Source organism: Carcharhinus amblyrhynchos, chromosome 5 (assembly GCF_965287045.1).
Source record: "Carcharhinus amblyrhynchos chromosome 5, sCarAmb.v2.hapA, whole genome shotgun sequence".
NCBI classification, from domain to species: Eukaryota; Metazoa; Chordata; class Chondrichthyes; order Carcharhiniformes; family Carcharhinidae; genus Carcharhinus; species Carcharhinus amblyrhynchos.
Window position 1 is genome coordinate 10,556,526 of NC_137328.1, and position 21,415 is coordinate 10,577,940.

A 21,415-nucleotide genomic window follows, 5' to 3' on the forward strand; every position below is an offset into this window, starting at 1 on the left:
GATTCTAAAACAATTGAAAGAAATGCTGGTCCCTCTTAACAGGTCAAGTCTTACCTTCACGTTATCTTTTGTATCCAATCCGGACATAAACTTCGGAAGCTGGCTCATAAATCGGTCCGAGGCACTGCCCTGGAGGGTGAAGAGTACAACGTTTAATCCACCTTAACTGTGCAAACAACTTCAGGCAGGTTCACTCCTTAGTGGCTGCAGGAGCAGATGGCAGCTCATCAAATCACACTGATTCATTCGTAAGACGCACTGCATGGATCAGCTAGTGTAAGACATGAGTAAGCAGCTCCAGGGTACACCACAAGGGCGGTACGTTGGCACAGTGGTTTGGGCGACTAGAGGAATTTCACTGTAAATGAATCACAGCGGTAATCTAAACCTTACTGTGACTGATAAACTTTAAGAAAGAAGACTATCGGCAGGATTTTCCAGCCCTTCTCTCCAGTAGCCCATGGTGTATTCCCTGGTAGTGGGGCGGGCGAGCAATGGAAAACACCGCAGACATCGGCGGGACTGGATGATCCAGCTGGCAGCCATTGGTGAACCACCTCCACGGTCAGGAAATATGATGTGGGGGAGGCACAGAAAATTCCCTCTGGGTCCTAGAGTTTTGAATGACGCTGTGAATCCCAGACACAAAGGCTGATCAGTGTCTGGGTTCTGAGAATGCTCTAACTTGGATATCCAAGTCATAGAATCCGACAGTGCAGAATGAGGCCATTCAGCCGATCGAGTAGGCACCGACCACAATCCCACCCAAACGCTATCCCCATCACCCCAGGCATTACCCTGCTAATTCCCCTGACACTAAGGGGCAATTTAGCGTGGCCAATCCACCTAACCCACACATCTTTGGGCTGTGGGAGGAAACCAGAGAACCCGGAGGAAACCCACGCAGACACGGGGTGAATGTGCAAACTCCACACAGACAGCGACCCAATCCAGGAATCAAATCTGGGTCCCTGGCACTGTGAGGCAGCAGTGCCAACCAACGTGCCACTGTGCCAGCCCACAGATGGTAAAGTATGTGCATTTTGGAAGGTGACGTTACAGGGATTAGGACAAAGGTGCAGAGATATTTTTGCCATGAAGCAAACCAAAGCAACCAGTGTCTCAGTTAATTTTAACTTTAATCAGGATATGGGCACCACCGGGTGGGTTGAAATTTTTGATCATTCTTGATATGCTGAGCGGCAGGTTGTGCCCTTGAATGAACAAACTGCTCTTTGCATTAAATATTCCCAGAGAAACCAGGGATGGGCACTGACTGCTGGCCTTGCCAATGATGCCCAGATCCTGGGAATGAAGGAATGCATCGCATTTGGTCCATGCAGTTTGTTGACTGTGATTGAGCTGTACTTCATTGCTACTCAATGCCACCACACAGTTCAGTTCTCTTCTCAGTTTTTGACCTGAGTTGCATGGTGTAGAATGGAAAGAGGCCCCATGCAGCCAGACAGGTCGGTTTTCTAAAGCTTTGTTTATTAGCGTCACAAGTAGGCACGTATCAACACTACAATGAAGTTACCTTGAAAATCTCCGAGGCACCACACTCCGGCACCTGTTCGGGTGCACTAAGGGAGAATTTAGTATTGCCAATGCACCTAACCAGCATGTCTTTCAGACGGTGGTTGGAAACCAAAGCACCCGGAAAAAAACCATGCAGACATGGGGAGAACATGCAAACTCCACAGTCACCCAAGCTGGGAATTGAACACAGGTCTCTGGCACTATGAAGCAGTAGTGTTAACCACTGTGCCACCGTGACAGCGAATTAATTCTGCTGTTTCCATGAACTGTCTAAAGAACTACAGCTGAAGACCCGGGAGCTGACTGCTAGGTCACAGATGTGCACGTTCTGGAGGACTAAAGAATGGGAATAACATATCTTCCGACTACTGTTTGTAAGACTGGTTTCTGCTGATCAAAAAGTTTTATTGTGCTATTGTTTTGCTGCAAGCTGTTCAAAATGATACCACAAGACAATAAAAATTCACTACTGACCTGTGTCAATGCAAGAGACTTCTTTAACTGCAGTATGGCTTGAGTGAGTTCTTCCCGTGGTGGTAGTAACTCAGAGCTTTCCCCGCCCAACGAAAATCCTCCATACCTAGGAGATAAGAACAAATCAGTGGCTGGTTCTCCACCTGTCGAATTGGAAATGTCTTGGTCAGAACAGCTTGTAGGAACAACATGCCACACTGAGACACAAGGATCCTCAAATGTACTCTGGGGAGATGATGGTGCAGCGATAATGCTACTGGGCTAGTAATCTAGATGGCTGACTTGGTGGGCTGAATGGCCTCTTTCTGCATGTAGGGATTCTATGTTCTCGCAGGCTCTGATGGCAGGTGATTAACTGGAAAAGTTAACTTTGTTTCTCTCTGCAGAGAGAAACTGAGCACTTCCAGCATTTTCTGGCACTTAAGAGTATTTTGTCCCCTCTTTTGTCTGACTTGAGACAAATTGAAGAATGAGGATGACTGTCAAAATGAAATGGAATTTTGGTAATAATGGTAGCTCACTGCCTCAAAAGTTATTTCCATCGTACATGTTTTTTGGGCAATTTGCTAACAGGATGATCCAAGGACATCATAGAATTGCCACAGGAAGTAAAGCAATGATACCTGGCAAGAACAACAGGCCAATAAAGAACAACCTGGAAAGAGTAAAGACTAACTATAGTATTTCATAAATATAGCTGACAATTCCAAGGCACCAAAATACTTCCACAACTTGTATGATGGACTTTTGGACAATTTGGCTTTAGAATGAGCGACAACCAAGTAACAAAAGGGTTTTCTCGGATTTTCTCCCACAGTCTAAAAAGATGCGCAGATTATGTTAATTGGCCATGCTAAATTATCACTTAGTGTCAGGGGCACTAGCAGGGTAAATACTTGGGGCTAAGGGGATAGGGCCTGGGTAGGATTGTGGTTGGTGCAGACTCAATGGGCCGAATGGCTTCCTTCTGCACTGTAGGATTCCAAGATTCTATGAAAAGGATACCACGCAAGTTCAACAAGGATTCTGCTGCAAAGTCTCTTCAGCAGAACACAATTTGCTTTACTCCCCAAAACCATTCTGAAAACAGTACCAATCTAGAGGCAGAACATTTTACTAGGCATTAACCTACCTGAACTCGTTCACCCACATTTTGTTCTTTAAGCTGTTAAAAACAAACCAGAGTGAAGAAGAATTGAGAAGACTTGGCATGTGATGGCAAACACAGATTAACTGAGAAACACTCAACAGTCGGAAGCAATTGCTTTTTGCCTTATCGCGTCTAACCCGTGAGACCACTAGATTACATTAGTGACAACAATCCAATTTTAAGTGATTTTCAGGTTACCTTCTCCCAATGATTTGTGCATAGGTTTTCACAAGGTAATCTGACACATTCCTGCCTGACAGATTCTGCAGAATGTCTGTAGAGTCCAGTTTAATCTAGAAGGGGGGAGAAGGAAAATAAGTGATCTTTGCAATGATTCCAAATTTCAGGTCCGCTGTATTTAGGGCATTATATTTATTCGCCTTTGCCTTAATTTTAAAGATAACTAAAACCCTGATGCTAACGTTAAAAAGTTACTGGTCAAGTAAGCAACAATGTTGTTCCCTTCAAAATTTGGTATTGCGATTCTGATGAGTTCAAAATGAAAAACTTTGACAGCATGGGCAGAACTTTCATGCCACGGTTGCCCCAAGATCGGAAAATCCCACCCAAGATCAACGGATATTTGCGTGGTCCTGTCCAACTCACTACAATTCCCATGATGGACAGGAGAGAAAAATTTCACCCATGTCTCTTTTTTGAAGTAATATTCAAGTTCTGTAGCTATTACTGTAATGTTGGAAATATGGGAATTTGAACATATCAAGCTCCGACAATTGGCAATATCTTAATGACCACACCATATATATTTTTGTGATGTTGATCGAGGAATAAACACCGGTCAGGGAGCCACTAGTCTTTGAAATAGTGCCATGGGATATTTTACATCCACCTCTGTTTAACACCTCATCCAAAAGATGGCACTTCCAACAGTGCAGTAATTACTCTCCAATTATGTGTGGTTGGAATCACATAAAATGCAAGACAGACGAACCGTCACACAGGTATGAAACTGGGGTGTGAATTACACATCAGATTGGACAATGCCGTGGTGAAATCAAGATCACAGTTACATCAAGGTCACGTACCCACCGACTCAAGAACAGCTTCTTCCCTGCTGTCATCACCTTGCACTAAGTTGATCTTTCTCTACACCCTAGCTATGACTGTAACACTACGTTCTGCACTCTCTCCTTCCCTTCTCTATGAATGGTATGCTTTGTCTGTATAGCGCAGGAAACAATACTTTTCTCTGTATGTTAATAAATGTGACAATTATAAATCAGATCAATCAGGTCAGATTGCAGCCAGTAGAGCAAGTCTTTGGTACGATTGGTACAAAACGTGCCATGGTACTTATGCAGCTTCAGGTGAAGGCTTTGATCTTTCTAGTGAGAGGTTTTTCTCACCAAAATGCTTCTCCTGTCATTTGTGTTACTCTAAAATGTGCATTCTTGCCTGGCCTATTGACCTCATAATGAGAGCACCACAGATAAAAATTAGCTGAATACAGGAGATTCCTCATTTGCAGACATGTTATTTACACAAGCCATGTTTCGATTCAGTTGGAAGTGCGGGATGCATTGACCTTTACGTTACAACAGTTCTAAGAGCACCTCACGTGTACTTGGCCATTACAGCATTGTAAATCAAATAGCCCGTTCTCAGACCTGAGGAGGAGGAAGTCCGCCAGCAGCTGCAGGACAGTCAGGGAGCATCTTCTTTATAGAGCTATCGCTGCACCGACAGGACGGGGATGGATTATCCATCGTCCAATTTCCATTGCGAAGGATGCCCATTATAGAATCCGAAACAGAAGGGGTCATCCATTCGTCATCTGTAGGCTCACAGGGTCGATCCCTAAAATGAGCACAAGAGACAAGCCATTTATTTTCGCATCAAACCTTCTTCAAGTACATAACTCAATTTTTAACCCCATGTGTTTGCACTGTTTTGACATCAGTGATTTTACTATGGGCAATTTAGGGGAGGCAGTGGCATCGTGGTATTGTCGCTGGACCAGTAGTTCAGAGACCCAGGTGTAATGCTCTGGGGAAAGGGGTTCGAATCCCACCATGGTGTTGTGGATGGTCTGGAAGGATGGCAAAAGTTGCAGCAGGACATAGATAGGATGCAGGACTGGGCGGAGAAGTGGCAGATGGACTTCAACGCGGATAAATGTGTAGTCGTCCATTTTGGCAGAACCAACGGGATGAACGAGTACACTATCAAGGGCAGAAGTCTGAGTAGTGTTGAAGAGCAGAAGGATCTTGGGGTCCGGGTCCACAGGACTCTTAAATCGGCCTCGCAGGTGGAGGAGGTGGTCAAGAAGGCGTATGGTGTACTGGCCTTCATTAATCGAGGGATTGAGTTTAGGAGTCGGGAGGTAATGCTGCAACTTTATAAGACCCTTGTCAGGCCTCATTTAGAGTATTGTGCGCAGTTCTGGTCGCCTCACTATAGGAAAGATGTAGAAGCTATTGAGAGGGTACAGAGGAGATTTACAAGGATGTTGCCTGGACTGGGAGGCATGCCTTATGAAGTTAGGTTGAGGGAGCTGGGACTCTTTTCCCTGGAGAGATGAAGGTTGAGAGGCGACCTGATAGAAGTTTACAAGATGTTGAGAGGAATAGATAGGGTGGACTCTCAGAGGCTATTTCCCCGGGTTGAAATGGTTGCTACGAGAGGACACAGATTTAAGGTGCAGGGAGGGAAGTTCAGAAGTGATGTTAGGGGTAAGTTTTTCACTCAGAGGGTGGTGAGTGAATGGAATCGGTTGCCGTCAGTGGTGGTGGAGGCGAACTCGCTGGGGTCTTTTAAAAGACTTCTGGATGAGTATATGGGGTTTAATGAGATTGAGGGTTATAGATAGGTCTGTAGGTTGGTAGGTGTTGATGTGATCGGCGCAACTCATGGGCCGAAGAGCCTGTTTGTGCTGTAGTGTTCTATGTTCTATGGCAGATGGTAAAATTTGAATTCAATGAATTTAATTCAATAAATTGTATTTAAAAAGTCTAATGGTGACCATGAACCATTGTGGTGTGTTAATTAATTAACAATGATTGCAAAACATGACCTTCAATAACTGAATCAAAATCAAATCGGCATTCTTTGTAGATTCTTCCTCCACATAGAATCAAACATGAACATTATGGTTATATTAAGAAAAGATTTGGCAATGTACTTACAGGACTGGGTCTCCTTTCATACACCGAGTGCCAAATCCTGGTTTACTAACCAGAGAGTCGAGCAGTCTTTCTGTGTGTTCATCTCCTGGGACATCATTACTGTGAACAGATTAGACAGGAAGATAAACGGTCTCAGTTAAGCTGTACCAGCAGTAGACACAGTTGGTGAGATTTTCCGGCCCCGCCTGTTGCCAGGATTATTCAGTCCCTTTGAATGTCAATGGACATTTGGCTAGGCTGTTGAATCTCCTGTGATGGAACCGAAAAATCCTCGCCCGGGACATCACAATCTACCTTATCCTTTTTATGTATTTTATCATGACAATTCCTGTTCCGTTTGATTGGATAGGTCTTTGATTTCAAACATGCACAGATCAGTATCATGATTGCACAGAAGGGAAATGTTCTCATTATGATGATACTGCGCCTTTAATAAATGTATTGGGGTCCTGTTTCTTGCGCAAGACCTTCTTCAGTAGTTCATTTTATTGTTGATGCCATTTTGCCCGTGTCCGGCAGTCCTGTATTGTTACTGTAACAGCATAACTGGGCAGCATGGTGGCACAGTGGTTAGCTGCCTCAGAACGCCAGAGACCCGGGTTCAATTCCCGGGTTGGGTCACTGTTTGTGTGAAGTTTGCATGTTCCTTCTGGGTCTGCGTTGGTTTCCTCGGATGCTCCAGTTCCCTCCCATACTCTAAAGATGTGCGGGTTAAGCTGAATGGCCATGATAAATTGACACTTAGTGTCAGGGAAATCAGCAGGATAAATACATGAGGTTATGGGGATAAGGGCTGGGTAGGATTGTGGTCAATGCAGTCTCAAATGGCCTCCTTCAGCACTGTGGGGAATTCTATAAATTGCTTCTAATTGTTGGAATCTAATTGTTCTATACTGGACTAATGCTGTTCTGCTGTTTTTAGAGCTTTCCCCTGGGATTCTGCAGAGCAGGATTTGATTATATTAAATGACAGGAGACTGGGTAGAGCTGGGTTTACATGGACAAATCAAGCTCAGTTGCTTTCTGGGAGCTATAGAAGGAAGAAGTAGCTCTGAGTCTGTTAAGCCTGGAGACTAGGATCTGCCAGAGAGTAGGATCATTTCTCTAAAGTTTTATTCTTTGAGGACATATCCTTTTCTGGAAAATGCTGTCTGGATCTCTGTCCAGAGATGTTGAAAGGCTGGAAATCTAGTATTCACATGAGCATAGCTGATCTTAGTGCTAACTGAAGAAGAGATTGATTCTTTGGGGTGTTGTTTAAATTGGAACAATAGAGATAGCTAGCTGTTAAAAAATCACACTATATCATGTTTAAGTATTTTAGTTGGTATAAGTTATGCTAATTATTTTTGTTATTTTCTAATTATGTTCTTAAATAAGGTTTGTTTTGATAAAAGCTTCCTAGCTCGAATCTCACCCAGCACAGAACATTTTATGCTCACACTAATGCCAAAATCAAAAGTAAAAATTGGGGTCTAGGCTAACTTCATAATGTACCTTGTGGAGTTTTGGATCTGGTCCCTAAAACCATGGCTGTCGTGGCGTGTGTATGCATGACCATGTCTGATTAGCAGGAGGGCCAGCTGACAAGCACACAACTGGAGATGCATCTGGCGTGCCTGCCTATCACCTATAACAAAAGCCCCCTTTCCGGAAACATTTCTGCCCATTGCCATTTTAATTCGGATTTCGGTTTCTTTGTGGCAGCTCTGACTTCTGTCTCATGATACATGCAAATTTAGGATGTTCTGAGGCCATTAGGATTGCATTTTAACTGCTGACTGACTTGAAATCCTCCCATAAATAACCTGCTCAGTGTCGAGCAAGAAGCAGACTAGAGAAAAGCGCTGAAAGGTAAACTCATTCTTTTACTCTAGTGTTTCCTTAGACCTCACAAGGAAAGTCTGGGCCTCTACTATCCCGGGAATACCCCGGACTTCTCTGGGAAAGGTGGTGGCATGGCGGTAATGCCACTGGACTAGTAATCCAAAGGCCTGGGCTAATGCTCCGGTGACACGGATTCAAATCCCACCCGCAGTTAACAAAGTGAAAACTCTTCTCAATAATGGTGACCACGAAGCTATAATAGATTGTCGATAAAACTGGTTCACTAACGCCCTTTTAGGGAAGGAATTCTGCTGTCCTTAACTAGCCAGACCCACAGGAATGCGGTCAACTCTTAACTGCCCTCTGTAATGGCTGAGCAATTTACGGGCAACTGGGGGGAGCAACTGGGGTGCAACAAATGTTGACCTTGCCAGTGATGCCTAACCCTGTAAAATAATGAATTGTGAAGAAAAGATCACCAACTATCCATGATGTTCCTGCAACTTGCCACGTTGGTGCCCTCTTCAGGCAGATGGCTGAATGACAACGAATTCCAGGAATTGAAATGGCCCAGATCTCAACTTGATGTCATTTAGGAGAGTGGAGGAGGTTCATGTCCTACCTGCCTACCCACTTTTCCCTTTCCCGGGAGCCTGATATCCCCTTCTATGCTCAGTAAGATTACGCAATACAATTTGGAGTAATTCGTTACAAGTTTGACCTCTCGTTTCAAGTTACATCAGCAGCAAGAGGGCAAGTGGAGCAAGTGTTCAAGAGTAACCACGTTGGGACAACAAAGAAGCATTTACAATAACAGAATCTCTGCAGTGTAGAAACAGGCCATTCAGCCCATCAAGTCTGCAACGACCACAGTCCCACCCAGGCCCTATCCCTGTAACCCCTCACATTTACTCTGCTAATCCCCTGATGCAAAGAGTAAATTTAACACGACCAATCCACCTAACCCGCACTTCTTTGGACTGTGGGAGGAAACCCACGCAGACATGGGGAGAATGTGCAAACCCTATACAGACGGTCACCTGCGACTGACCCATCAATGAAACCGTACCTGATGAAAGTGTACTGTTCGTCATACATCCAGGGGTGCAGCTCCAAGCTGGGGTATTTACCAAAGGGAGGCACAATCAGGCTGAACACCAGGGCAATACACACAAACACAGCAGGCAGGACGATCTGGAGAACAGAAGAGGGCAGCGTTCCTTCAACTTGTACAAAAACCAGGTTTACACGACATTTACGTGACTGAGCAATGTTGCTGGTATTAGTGCTGCACTGCTTCTCCACTTCCTTCCTGCAGGTTCTTTCAAGATTTTGACCGGAATTTTCTGGCCTTCCGTTGCTGCCGCAAGGGAGGAAGAATTTGGCGCTCAGCCAAATCTCCGTTCACTGCAGCAGGACTGGAGAATCCCGCTCACATGAATCGCCGGAGAATCCCGCCCTCCGTTTCCACTCATACATGAGATAATTGCTTTGCAATAGGGCTCCAGGCCACCAGTGGCGACGGATCGTGGAGATGACCAACAGCGCAGAACTGGAAGAGCAAAGAAACCTCACGAGGTCGGCAGGATTGGGAAGGTTACAGAGATAGGACAGGTAGGGTCAACAGTGTGGTCTCACCTGAGCAAAGATGCCTTTCCTGCTGCGCTTGGCATAAATCAATCTCTTCCAGAACAACGCCACAAACTGTTGTCTAAAAAGGTTCCAGCCCTTGACCGAGTAAGAACCTTTCCCATCCATCCCACTCAGGAAGTCCGTTTCCCGGGCCTCTGCAAACAAGAACAACCGCTGTTATAGATTGCACGTCTTTACCAGCGTACCGAGAGCAAAATAAAATTCAAGTGCGTGCTGGTCATTCACCAGATAACTCAATGAGCTTGAAGCACAGTAAAAAAAAAAATCAGCATTACCAAAAGGTACATGAGAACATTCGATAAATCAAAACTTGCATTTGTGCGGTGCCTTTCACAACCTTGGGATTTCAAAGAACAAAGAAAATTACAGCACAGGAACAGACCGTTCCACCCTCCAAGCCTACATCAACCATGTTGCCTGACTTAACTAAAACCCCCAACCCTTTCGGGGACCATATCGCTCTATTCCCATCCTATTCATGTATTCGTCAAGCTGCCCTTAAAAGTCACTACCGTATCCGCTCCCACTACCTCCCCCGGCAATGAGTATACAGTACTCTCTGTATAAAAATTCTGCCTCGTATATCCCCTTTAAACCTTGCCCCTCGCACGTTAAACCAGTGTCCCCTAGTAATTGACTCTTCCACTCTGGGAAAAAGCTTCTGAGTATCCACTCTGTCCATGCCTCTCATAATCTTGTAGACTTCTATCAGGTCTCCCCACAACCTCCGTCGTTCACAGCCAATGATGTGTTGTAATGCAGGGAGATGAAGCAGCCAATTTGCGCACGGCAACCTCTCAAAAATAGCAGTATCGATAGTTGGTGGCAAAGAACTTGAGTACTGCTGGAAAAATACATCCTGTCGAAGCTTTTCATCTTGCACTCATCAGGGCAACAGTAAGAATAGTACCAATGTCAGGGGAAACAATGACTTTTATGCTGTACAAGGAAAGGGTGGTGATTGGTTGAAAAATGGACTTCTCATACATTATAAAAGTTGTTGCTATCCATGCAATTGTCAACAGACCTTTGCATGGTTCCCCCCACCCCTCCTGCCCGCAATGATTCCCGCAGCGGGCAGGATGGGAAAATTTTGCCCAACACCTCCCACAGTACAGCACTGAGCATTATGAGGGGTATGAATAGAGTTGATAGGCAGGGGCAACTGGGGACATGCTTGTCCCAAGTTCAAGCTGCTACCAAGCCATTGGATAGATTAACATCAGCAACAGGCTATTCTTGGTTCCAGTTTCAATCTGTTCTCCACATTCAATTCCTGTAATCATCAGAAAACAAGGAACTGATGGTTAAAGTGCGTGGACAAGTACACGTGCCACATAAATGTACCAATGAAAGAAGGACTTCATGATGACTGAATTATAGAGTCACTACTTTTTTTTAGCTCCTGATGTGAATATGCACCAATAAAATAGATTTGTAGGGTAAGTGTGGAGAGAAAGGGAACCTGAAGTGTTCTTAAATAAGCTTTGCATACAATCTGCACCACTTGTCCCAGTATTCTGAAGCCACATCACAGGAATATGTAGATTTAAACAATCCGGGTAGGAATGATTTTCCCATTGTGCCCTCTTGCAGTTGAATGAAGTATGGGCATGAAAGTAAAAACCGACTGGGTAGCTCTTCAAAGGGCTAGCACAAGCCTTGCGGGCCAAAAGGCTATCTTGCATGTAGTGCTATCTCAAGTCAACTAGATTAAAACGTGATCCATTTTTTGCAGGAAACAAAATGCTGGATCCCTCCCTCTGGATTTAGAACCATAGAGCCCTACAGTGCAGAAAGAGGCCCTTCGGCCCATCGAGTCTGCACCGAACACAATCCCACCCAGGCCCAACCCCCATATCCCGACATATTATACCCACTAATCCCTGGACACTAAGGGGCAATTTCTTAGCACAACCAATCAATCTAACCCGCACATCTTTGGACTGTGGGAGGAAACCGGAGTACCCGGAGGAAACCCACGCAGACACAAGGACAATGTGCAAACTCCACACAGACAGTGACCCGAGCCTGGAATCGAACCCAGGACCCTGGAGCTGTGACGCAGCAGCGCTAACCACTATGCTACCGTGCCGCCCATCTGTTTAAATGCCACCCATTTAAACTGTGTCTGCCACTGTAAAGGTGCTGCTGTTGTTAAGATCTAATTTACTTTTCATTACCTATCTTGGCATCTAACAAATTCCACTTCCTCTGTGGTTTTGATACTGGCAGGAAATCCCAACGCTTCCCTTGGCTTCGTTGCTCTATGTACACTCACGGTCAGCATGGAGTGGGGGCAGGTGAACCCGTGTGCACCTTATAATGGTTCAAGTGATAGGACGGCACTGGTTTAGGGTAGAGTCACAGCGCGTATGCTTACCTGGATCACCATCCGAGTCATTAACATCAGCGGCATCGTCATCAGTAAACGGCCTCAGGCAACTCTGCCTGTCCACAAATCTTGACCTCCTGTTTCGGCAAGCTGGAATCAGACCATCTGAAACAAAACCACATTTCCTGGTTACAAAAACAGAGAAAGCTGGAAAACACTCAGCAGCGAGGGAGAGAAAACTGGAGTTAACGTTTCGTGTCCACCTGACTTCTTCAGAACTGAACAGAAGGGAAATGTGATTATGTACCAGAGAGGATGGAACAGTGATTGGTGGGAGCTGCTACAAAAAAGTAGCAAAACTCAAAAACAAGTGACGGATGGCCTGGGAGGGATGATTTTTGCAATAGGAACAAAGAAATGTTTGGAATATAGAAAGAAAGGTAAACGATCGGCAGAAAGGTCGTTGTTGAGCTCAGTGTTTGAAGTTTGTTTATTAGTGTCACAAGTGGGCTTACATTAACACTGCAATGAAGTTACTGTGAAAATCCCGTAGTCGCCACTCTCAGGTGCCTGTTCAGTCACTATGAGGAAGAATTTAGCATGGCCAATGCACCTAACCCGTTGGACAGTGGGAGGAAACCCACACAGACACAGGGAGAACGTGCAGACTCCGCACAGACAGTGACCCAAGCCGGGAATCGAACCCAGCTCCCTGGCGCTGTGAGGCAACAGCGCTCACCACTGTGCCACCCCGAGGGCTGTTGCGTCCTGAGGACTGCAACACGCTTAATCAGAAGATGAGGTGCTTCTCCTCCAGTTTGCATTGGGTTTCGCCAAAGCCTTGCACAAGCCAAGGACAGACATGTGGGAACAAGAGCAAGATGCTGAGTTGAAATGGCAAGGAACAGGAAGGTTGGAGTCATGCTTGCAGGCTGAGCAACGGTGGTCCACAGAGCGGTCACCCAGTCTGTGTGTTTGTTTCAGATTCCAGCAGTATTTTTCCACTTTACAAGTTACAGAAAGCAAATACCCAAACTGTGATTCCCTTTAAGAAATCAGAAGTGCTAATAAACACAACTGAGTGGCTCACTAGTACTTAGTTCCTTGTTGAGGACCCGTTCAAAGGCTTTACTTTGACCAAGCACTACGTACGGCAAAGTTTGCAATTGTTATCCCCCACTTTATGTGGGCCAGTTAACTGAGTTAACCAGACGGCTCGTTAGCGATTCAGAATAATGCCCGCAGTGCGGGTTCAATTCCCATTCTGGCTGAGCCAGAACTGACTCCTTGCCCTGAATCCAAGGAGCAGAACACAGTGGAAAACCACATATAAAAAGCTTGCCAAGCTCAGGAAGAAACATCAGCAGACAGTGAAGCAAGACTTGCCTTCAGGCTTTGATTTGATTTGATTTACTATTGTCACATGTTTTAGTACTCAGTGAAAAGTACTGTTTCTTGTGTCCTGTACAGACAAAGCATGCCGTTCATGGAGAAGGAAAGGAGAGTGTTACAGCCATAGCGAGGGTGTAGAGAATGATCTACAGCACAGCACAAATGGAATGAATGAATAATTTTGATGTGAGAAAATAGAGCTTATAGATATTTTTAGAACACAAATAGACATGTACAATTCGGAAAGCTGAGCTTGTGACAAAATAAGGAAAGGTTCACTGGATTACAAAAGGCGGCGTTATTAAATTTACCTGAGGTTTCAGCATCCACTCCATTATCTTCAGCAACCTTTAGGAATATCTGCAAATAAAAATGACAAAGACATAAATGACTGTTCTCAATGTACCACAAGCGTCTGTAAGGGTGATGATACCACAACATATTGACCAATCTAGATTCCAGACAGGCTTGTTCTGGGAACTCTGGCACCATTTCATTGTGCTGGCCTGCCAGTGTTGGGCAGGTTTTAAAGTTTGTTCATTACTAGTCACAAGTAGGCTTACATTGACACTGCAATAAAGTTACTGTGAGAATCCCCTAGTTGCCGCACTCCTGCTCGGACACACCGAGGGAGGATTTAGAATGGCCAATGCACCGGACTTTCGGAGGAAACCGGAGCACCCAGATGAAGCCCGCACAGACATGGGGAGAGTGTGCAGACTCAGCACAGACGGTGATTGGGAATCGAACCTGGGTCCCTGGTGCTGCGAAGCAGCAGTGCTAACCACTGTGCTACTGTGCTGCCCACTTTATCTCCATGAGAGCACAAAACTATTACGTATTTTTGTACTTGTGGTCCAGCTTTCATACAGTCATAGAGGTTTACAGCATGGAAACAGATCCTTTGGCCCAACTGTTCCATGCCGCCTTTTCTTTCAAACCCCTAAGCTAATTTCAATTGCCCGCATTTGGCCCATATCCCTCTATATCCGTCACACCCATGTAACTGCCTAAATGCTTTTTAAAAGACAAAATTGTACCCGCCTCTACTACTACCTCTGGCAACTTGTTCCAGACATTCACCACCCTCTGTGTGAAATAATTGCCCCTCTGGACACTTCTGTATTTCTCCCCTCTCACCTTAAATCTATTCCCTCTAATTTTAGACTCCCCTACGTTTGGGAAAATATATTGTCTATCAAGCTGATCTGTGCCCCTCATCATTTTATAGAGAAGATCACCTCCCCCACCCCCCCCAACCCTGCAACCCCCACCCAGCCTCCTACACTCCAGAGAAAAAAGTCTCAGTTTATCCAGCCTCTCCTTATAACTCAATCCATCAAGTCCAGGTAGTATCGTTGAAAATGAGAATACAGGGAGTAAGTGAGATGTGATAATCAGAGAGGCAATAAGGTTGTGTGTGGTTGGCAGCGACACTATTGTCCCCCACCCATGCCCCACCTTCAAGGCAAAGGATGTACGTAAGGTAAGATCGTCTCTACAAATCCTTCAGTTTAATCCCATTTATAAATCTTTCAGTGTTTCCTTTGATGGAAGAATACTGGCACACACTCACGAGTCTCTTCTTTCTTATAATCAGATGATACAGATCCCAAGAGAGGGCCAAAATCACAGAGCGGATGAGCGACTATCACCAACACAGTTGGGATATAAACCACATCTTATCAGCCCCATTAATGTTTTACTTTGTATCTCACATGCTAAATGTTAATCGTGTCCCGTTGACTGGGGCAAGAGAAATTCTGGTCCACTACATTCCTGGATGAATTAGCCTATGCTCTGTGATGTCAATACATACAATCATACAGTGCAGAAGGAGGCCATTCAGCCCATTGAGTCTGCACCAACCACAATCCCACTCAGGCCCTATCCCCATGCATTTACCCGAGCTTGTCCCCCTGATACTAAGGGGCAATTTAGCATGGCCAATCCACCTATTCTGCACATTTTTGGGACGAAACTGGAGTACCTAGGGGAAACCCACACAGACATAGGTAGAATGTACAAACTCCACGCAGACAGTGACCCAAGCCAAGAATCAAACCCAGGTATGAATCAGCAGTGCTAACCACTGTGCAACCGTGCCACCCTCTAACAGAGGCCTCCCTAAAGAAATTTACAGATAGAATAGCTTTATTCAATAATATTAGCATTTTTCTATATCTTAAAAAGAAAATCTCTTGAATTTTCTCCATGGTGACACAGTGGTTAGTACTGCTACCTCGCAGCGCCAGGGACCAGGTTCAATTCTGGCCTTGGGTGACTGTGTTGAGTTTGCATGTTCTCCCCGTGTCTGTGTGGGTTTCCTCTGGGTGCTCCAGTTTCTTCCCACAGCCCAAAAATGTGCAGGTTAAGTGGACTGACCATGCTTAGTGTCCAAGGATGTGTAGCTTAGGTGGATTAGCCATGGTTAATGTGTGCAGTTACAGAGATAGGGCAAGATACTCTGTTGGAGAGTCGCTGCAGACTTGATGGACTAAATGGTCTCTTCTGCACTGTATGGATTCTATGTTTACTCCAAATTGAAGGGCAGACTTTAGGTACTTTTAGCTTTCCTTTTCCTCACCAAGTGACAATTTCCCATGTGTACCAACGATGAGCATTATCAGGAGATTAAATCATGAGGTTATCATAGCTGAATCTAGAGTTTGCCCTCAGCATCAATAGACGACACTGAGCGGCTATCTGGAATGGAAATTGTGGCTGATAGTGCCTCTGAATAAGAATCAACTATAAAGATCCAGGCTGAAATTGGCTAATTCAGCACCAATTTGGGATCAGCTATGACGCATAGCATTCTGCGTAGTTCCAAATTACAAAGTAAACTAAACAATCAATCCATCAGAGAATGCCATAACTGCACTATTTTCACCACAATGAGAAAAGGCGCAACACAGTTGAGGGTGGCACGATGGCACAGTGGTTAGCACTGCTGCCTCACAGTGCCAGGGACCCAGGTTCGATTCCCAGATTGGGACACTGTCTGTGTGGAGTCTGCACATTCTCCCCATGTTTACATGGGTTTCCTTGATGCTCCACTTTCCTCCCACAGTCCAAAGATATGCAGGTTAGGTGGACTGGCCATGCTAAATTGACCCGTGGTGTCAGAGGAACTAGCTAGGATAAATGCAAGAGGTTATAGGGTCTGAGTGAGATTCTGTTGGTGCAGACTTGATGGGCCAAATGGCCTCCTTCTGCACTGTAGGGATTCTATGAACATCTATGAATAATGTAGCCAAATGCTGCTCGCCTAGTGTTCCCTGCTTCAATGCCTGATGTCTGGGGTAAAATAAAATATGATGCTGGGAACTGAAATTCTTACTTCTTCTAGGGTGGTGTCCGAAATTCCATAACTGGAAATGCCAAGGTCAGACAGTCGGTCATCGATCTCATGGAAAAGTTCTACAAAAGCTCCATCCTTCGCAGCCTCGTAAGGTAACACATACGTCAGTTCATGGCCAATATCTTCAACCAAACGAGCCTTGGGGATGTGCTTCAAGATCAGATTAGAAATGGCAGAAACATCTGGAAAATGAAGAATAAAAGAAATAACTTATTAATTAATGAGTTACTCAATGCCCATGAATAATACTAATCACACTTTTTATAATTATTATTATTGATAATCCCTTAAAGGAATGACTTTAGGAGGCCACATCTCTTTAGGTTAAGTTGATTGGCCATGCTAAATTGCCCCTTAGTGTCAGGGTGATCAGCAGTGTAAATATATGGGGTTACAGGAGGTATAGTGGTCGGTACAGACTCGATGGGCCAAATGACCTCCTTCTGCACTGTAGAGATTCTATGATTCTGAAGGTGTGGTGTGAGGAGGCATAACCAGAAGGAGTGCCATGAAGCTAGGAGGATCAGAGATCACAGCCAACGGAGATATCAGGCAGGCAAGTTACCAGCCCCACTCCGTGAAAACCACTCTACAACCTTAGCTGCACAGCTGAATGAGAAGGTCAGAGTGATACGGTGGCACTGCTGCCTCACAGCACCAGGGACCTGGGTTCAATTCCAGCCTCGGGTCAGTGCCTGTGTGGAGTTTGCACCTTCTCCCCGGGTCTGTGTGAGTTTCCTCCAGATGCTCCAATTTCCTCCCACAGCCCAAAGATGCGCGGGTTAAGTTGATTGACCATGTCAATTTGCCCCCTAGTGTCAGGGGGATTGGGGGGGAAATTCGTGAGGTTATGGGGATAGGGCCTGGGTGGGATTGTTGTTGATGCAGGCTCAAGGGGCTGAATGGCCTCCTTCCGCACTGTAGGGATTCTATGATTCTACTCCATGTCCCCCTCTCTCCCCACTGAGGAAATGTCTAACCTGCATTAAGTATAGTCTCCATCATAGAAATTAAGTAGTATTATAAATACCAAGGAACAGTGCAACAAGCTCTGCATTAGACTGCTCATTCTAAGCAGATCTGCTTAAGTGTTTTTAAACTTTATTTATTAGTGCCACAAGTAGGCTTACATTAACACTGCAATGAAGTTACTGTGAAATTCTCCTAGTTCACCACACCCTGTTTGGGTAGACTGAGGGAGAGTTTAGCACAGCCAATGTACCGAACCTTATTTGTTAGGTTTTGCTTACCTATTGTCATGGTGGTGTCACTTTCTTGATCGCTGCCAAGTCCAGCATCAGAGCTGCTTTGAGAAACACTGTCATCCTGTGAAAGAGGCCAATAGAATGGATATCCATCAGTCCAGTGAGACAGCAACCATCCCACATTCACCACTAGATTATCAAAAAGAGATGGAGGCACTGGAGAGAATGCAAAGAGAAAAGGTTTGCAAGGATAGCAGCAGGATTGCAGGGGTTATACTCATATAGAGATCATATGTATCTCTGAGTATCTATACTCTTGAAATGAGGAGGCTCAGGTTGACTTTTTTTTTTAATTATGAAAGGCTTTGACGGAGTAGACACAGGGAGAACTTTTCTACTTGTTGGAGAGAGCAAAGTCATCAATGTACGACAGTCATCAAAAATCCAACAGAGAATTTAGATGAGACCTGAGCAGTCACTATAGTCCCAGATGATAATAGGCTGCTGTCCTCCTTGAGTGGGGAGAGGGCTAACTGGAGGTGATTTAATCTGAGGATTACCACACCTCAGGTGAGGAGCAAAGTTAAGAAGGCAGGGCATTCACGAATAACCTCAGCTGGTACGGGAATCAAACCTGCACTGTTGGTTCCCTCTACATCACTAACCAGTTGTCCAGCCAACTGAGCTAAACGGAGAGTCATAGAATCATAGACGTTTACAGTGTGGAAACAAGTCTTTCAGCCAACTTGTCCATGCTGCCCCTTTTTTTAGCCAGTAAATTGGTCCCAATTGCCTGCGTTTGGCCCGTATCCCTCTATACCCATCTTTCCCACGTAACTGTCTAAAGTGACTGAGTATCTAGAATATAGAACATGTTACCACTGGGAGTGGCCAAAGTGAACAAGGAGAGATTAGATAAGTATTTGTGGGAAAGAGAGATAGAGAATTATATTGATAGGATTAGATGAGGAAAGATGGAAAGAGGCACGAGTGGAACACCATTGATGATATGGATTGGTTGGGCTGAATAGTTTGTTTTGGCACCCTATAACCTGATAAATTGCTACGTAAGTTATTTACCTTCTTCAAGTATGACATGGTACTGCTGCTGTTTCTGCAGGAGCTGAGAGATGGTTCCAAATCTTTCTTGACCAGGGTGAGATAGTAGCCTGTTCCCAACTGGTTCTTTAGGTACAGTGATGATCCACAACAGCACAGCTTGCCATTGGAAATAATAGCGATCCGATCTCCGAGCATATCTGCCTCATCCATATGATGTGTCGAGAGGATAATGGTCCGACCTGGGAACAAAAGAGGATTTAGGTCTTTCCCCAACACAACCTAATTTAATATTCATTAGCCCCCTGAAATCATCCTGTATCAATCCGCACGTTTGAATATAATGCCTGTAATAAACCATGGATCATCACTCAGTAAGAGTACATTGATTGATTCCAGAGATGAGGAGTCTGTCGTATGAAGAAAGATTGCACAGTTTAGGCCTACGCTCTCCGGAATTTAGAAGAATGAGGGGAGATCAAATTGAGGTATACAAGATGATAAAAGTATGGATAAAGTAGACGTGGAGTGGATGCTTCCTCTTGTGGGACATTCTAGGATGAGAGGTCATAGTCTGAGGATAAGGGATAGCAAATTTAAAACAGAGTTGAGGAGAAGCTACTTCTCCCAAAGGGTTGTGAATCTGTGGAATTCACTACCCCAAAGTCAGGTGGATACTGGGACAGTGAGTAAATTTAAGGAGGGGTTGGTCAGATTTTTAATTGGTAATGGATTGCAGGGTTATGGGGGGGGAAGGCAGGAAAATGGGGATGAGGAGCATATCAGCCATGATCAAATGGCGGAGCAGACTCGATGGACTGAATAGCCTGATTGTGCTCCTGTATCTTACGGTCACCTGTATGTCTTTCAACAAGGGTGCAATATTCCCACAGGATCATCACACACCATTTACCATGACAGTCATCACAAGCAAATAAATGTTATTTAAATCTGATGGCTGGTATTTATAAGCAAGTCCTTAGCACTTTGCTCACAGATCAAGTACATCAACTGGTTTGCCAAATCCTTTGGGTGTGATTTTACCGGCCATTCACGCCACGCTCCCGCTGCAGCGAGGCCGGAGAAAGCCAAATCTCCATTCGCTGCGGCGGGATGGGAAAATCCCGACAGCATGAACGGTTGTAAAATACCAGCCTTTGTTTCAAGTTGTAGTGTGGCTCCCGACTTCACCATTTTTTAGCATTTGGAACCTCCTTTACGTAACCCATCAGCACTGATAAACACGTACTTCAATACTGTGCAAATGTTAAATCGTCCTAACCAAGTCCAATATTGAATTTTCATGAAAAACCGGGAAAACATCCAAAGAATTCAAGTGGGAGGGACTGGATTCATCGTAATTCAGTATTCGGCAACATGCATCAAGAGCTTTAGAAAGATTGAGAGACCTGCACTTGTGCAGAATCTATCATGACCTCTGGACATTGCAAAGTGCATTACAGCTAATGAAGCATATTTGAAGCCACTGTTACAATTGTAGGAGACACACAACCAATTTGTGCACAGCCAGCCCCAATAAACAGCAGTGCCCGGATTTTTGAGTGATGCTGATCGAGGGATAAATATTGCCCAGGACATCAGGGAGAATTTCCCTACTCTTCTTTGGAATAGTGACCTGGGTTCCTTCATGGCCAGCTGAGAGAGTCTCTGTCTATCATCCAACAGTGCAGCACTCCCCTGGTACTGCACCAGAAGAAGATAAAGGCAAAATACTGCAAATGCTGGAATGTGAAAGAAAAACGCTGGAAAATCTCAGCAGGTCTGACTGCCTCCGTGGAGAGAGAATAGAGCCAATGTTTCGAGTCTGGGTGACTCTTCGTCAGAGCTGGATTCCGGTTATTATAACTGGCTGGGTCTACAGTGATTCCCCGCCAGCTTTCAAACAAGGCTAATAGGGGTGGTTCGGTGGCACAGTGGTAGGGGTGGCACAGTGGTTAGCACTGCTGTCTCACAGCTCCAGGGATCTGGTTCAATTCCTGGCTTGGGTCACTATCCGTGTGGAGTTTGCACATTGTCTGCATGTGTTTCCTCTGGGTGCTCCGGTTTCTTCCCACAGTTGAAAGGTGTGCGGGTTCGACTGATTGGCTGTGATAAATCGCCTCTTAGAGTCCCAGAATGTGTAGGTTAGAGAGACTGGCAGGGTAAGTATGTGGGATTTCGAGAATAGGGCCTGGTTGGATTGTGGTGGGTGCAAACTCGATGGGCCGAATGGCCCCCTTCTGCACCGTCAGTGTTCAATGATTCAAAGAT

General features: G+C 45.0%; 1 protein-coding gene across 1 annotated transcript in view; it reads right to left on the reverse strand.

The window, feature by feature from the left end:
* The window catches only part of LOC145342898 (phospholipid-transporting ATPase ABCA1-like), a 153,608-nt gene that overhangs the window by 24,703 nt on the left and 107,490 nt on the right, over positions 1-21,415 (reverse strand). Inside the window, exons 23-35 of the mRNA XM_080188471.1 lie at positions 19,166-19,386; positions 18,131-18,206; positions 16,860-17,062; positions 13,828-13,876; positions 12,173-12,289; positions 9,775-9,923; positions 9,206-9,330; positions 6,310-6,408; positions 4,792-4,981; positions 3,362-3,456; positions 3,146-3,178; positions 2,014-2,119; positions 55-129 (exon numbers count right to left, since the gene is read on the reverse strand). Coding sequence (XP_080044597.1) covers positions 55-129; positions 2,014-2,119; positions 3,146-3,178; positions 3,362-3,456; positions 4,792-4,981; positions 6,310-6,408; positions 9,206-9,330; positions 9,775-9,923; positions 12,173-12,289; positions 13,828-13,876; positions 16,860-17,062; positions 18,131-18,206; positions 19,166-19,386 — 1,538 coding nt within the window. The remainder of the gene's footprint in view (positions 1-54; positions 130-2,013; positions 2,120-3,145; positions 3,179-3,361; positions 3,457-4,791; positions 4,982-6,309; positions 6,409-9,205; positions 9,331-9,774; positions 9,924-12,172; positions 12,290-13,827; positions 13,877-16,859; positions 17,063-18,130; positions 18,207-19,165; positions 19,387-21,415) is intronic.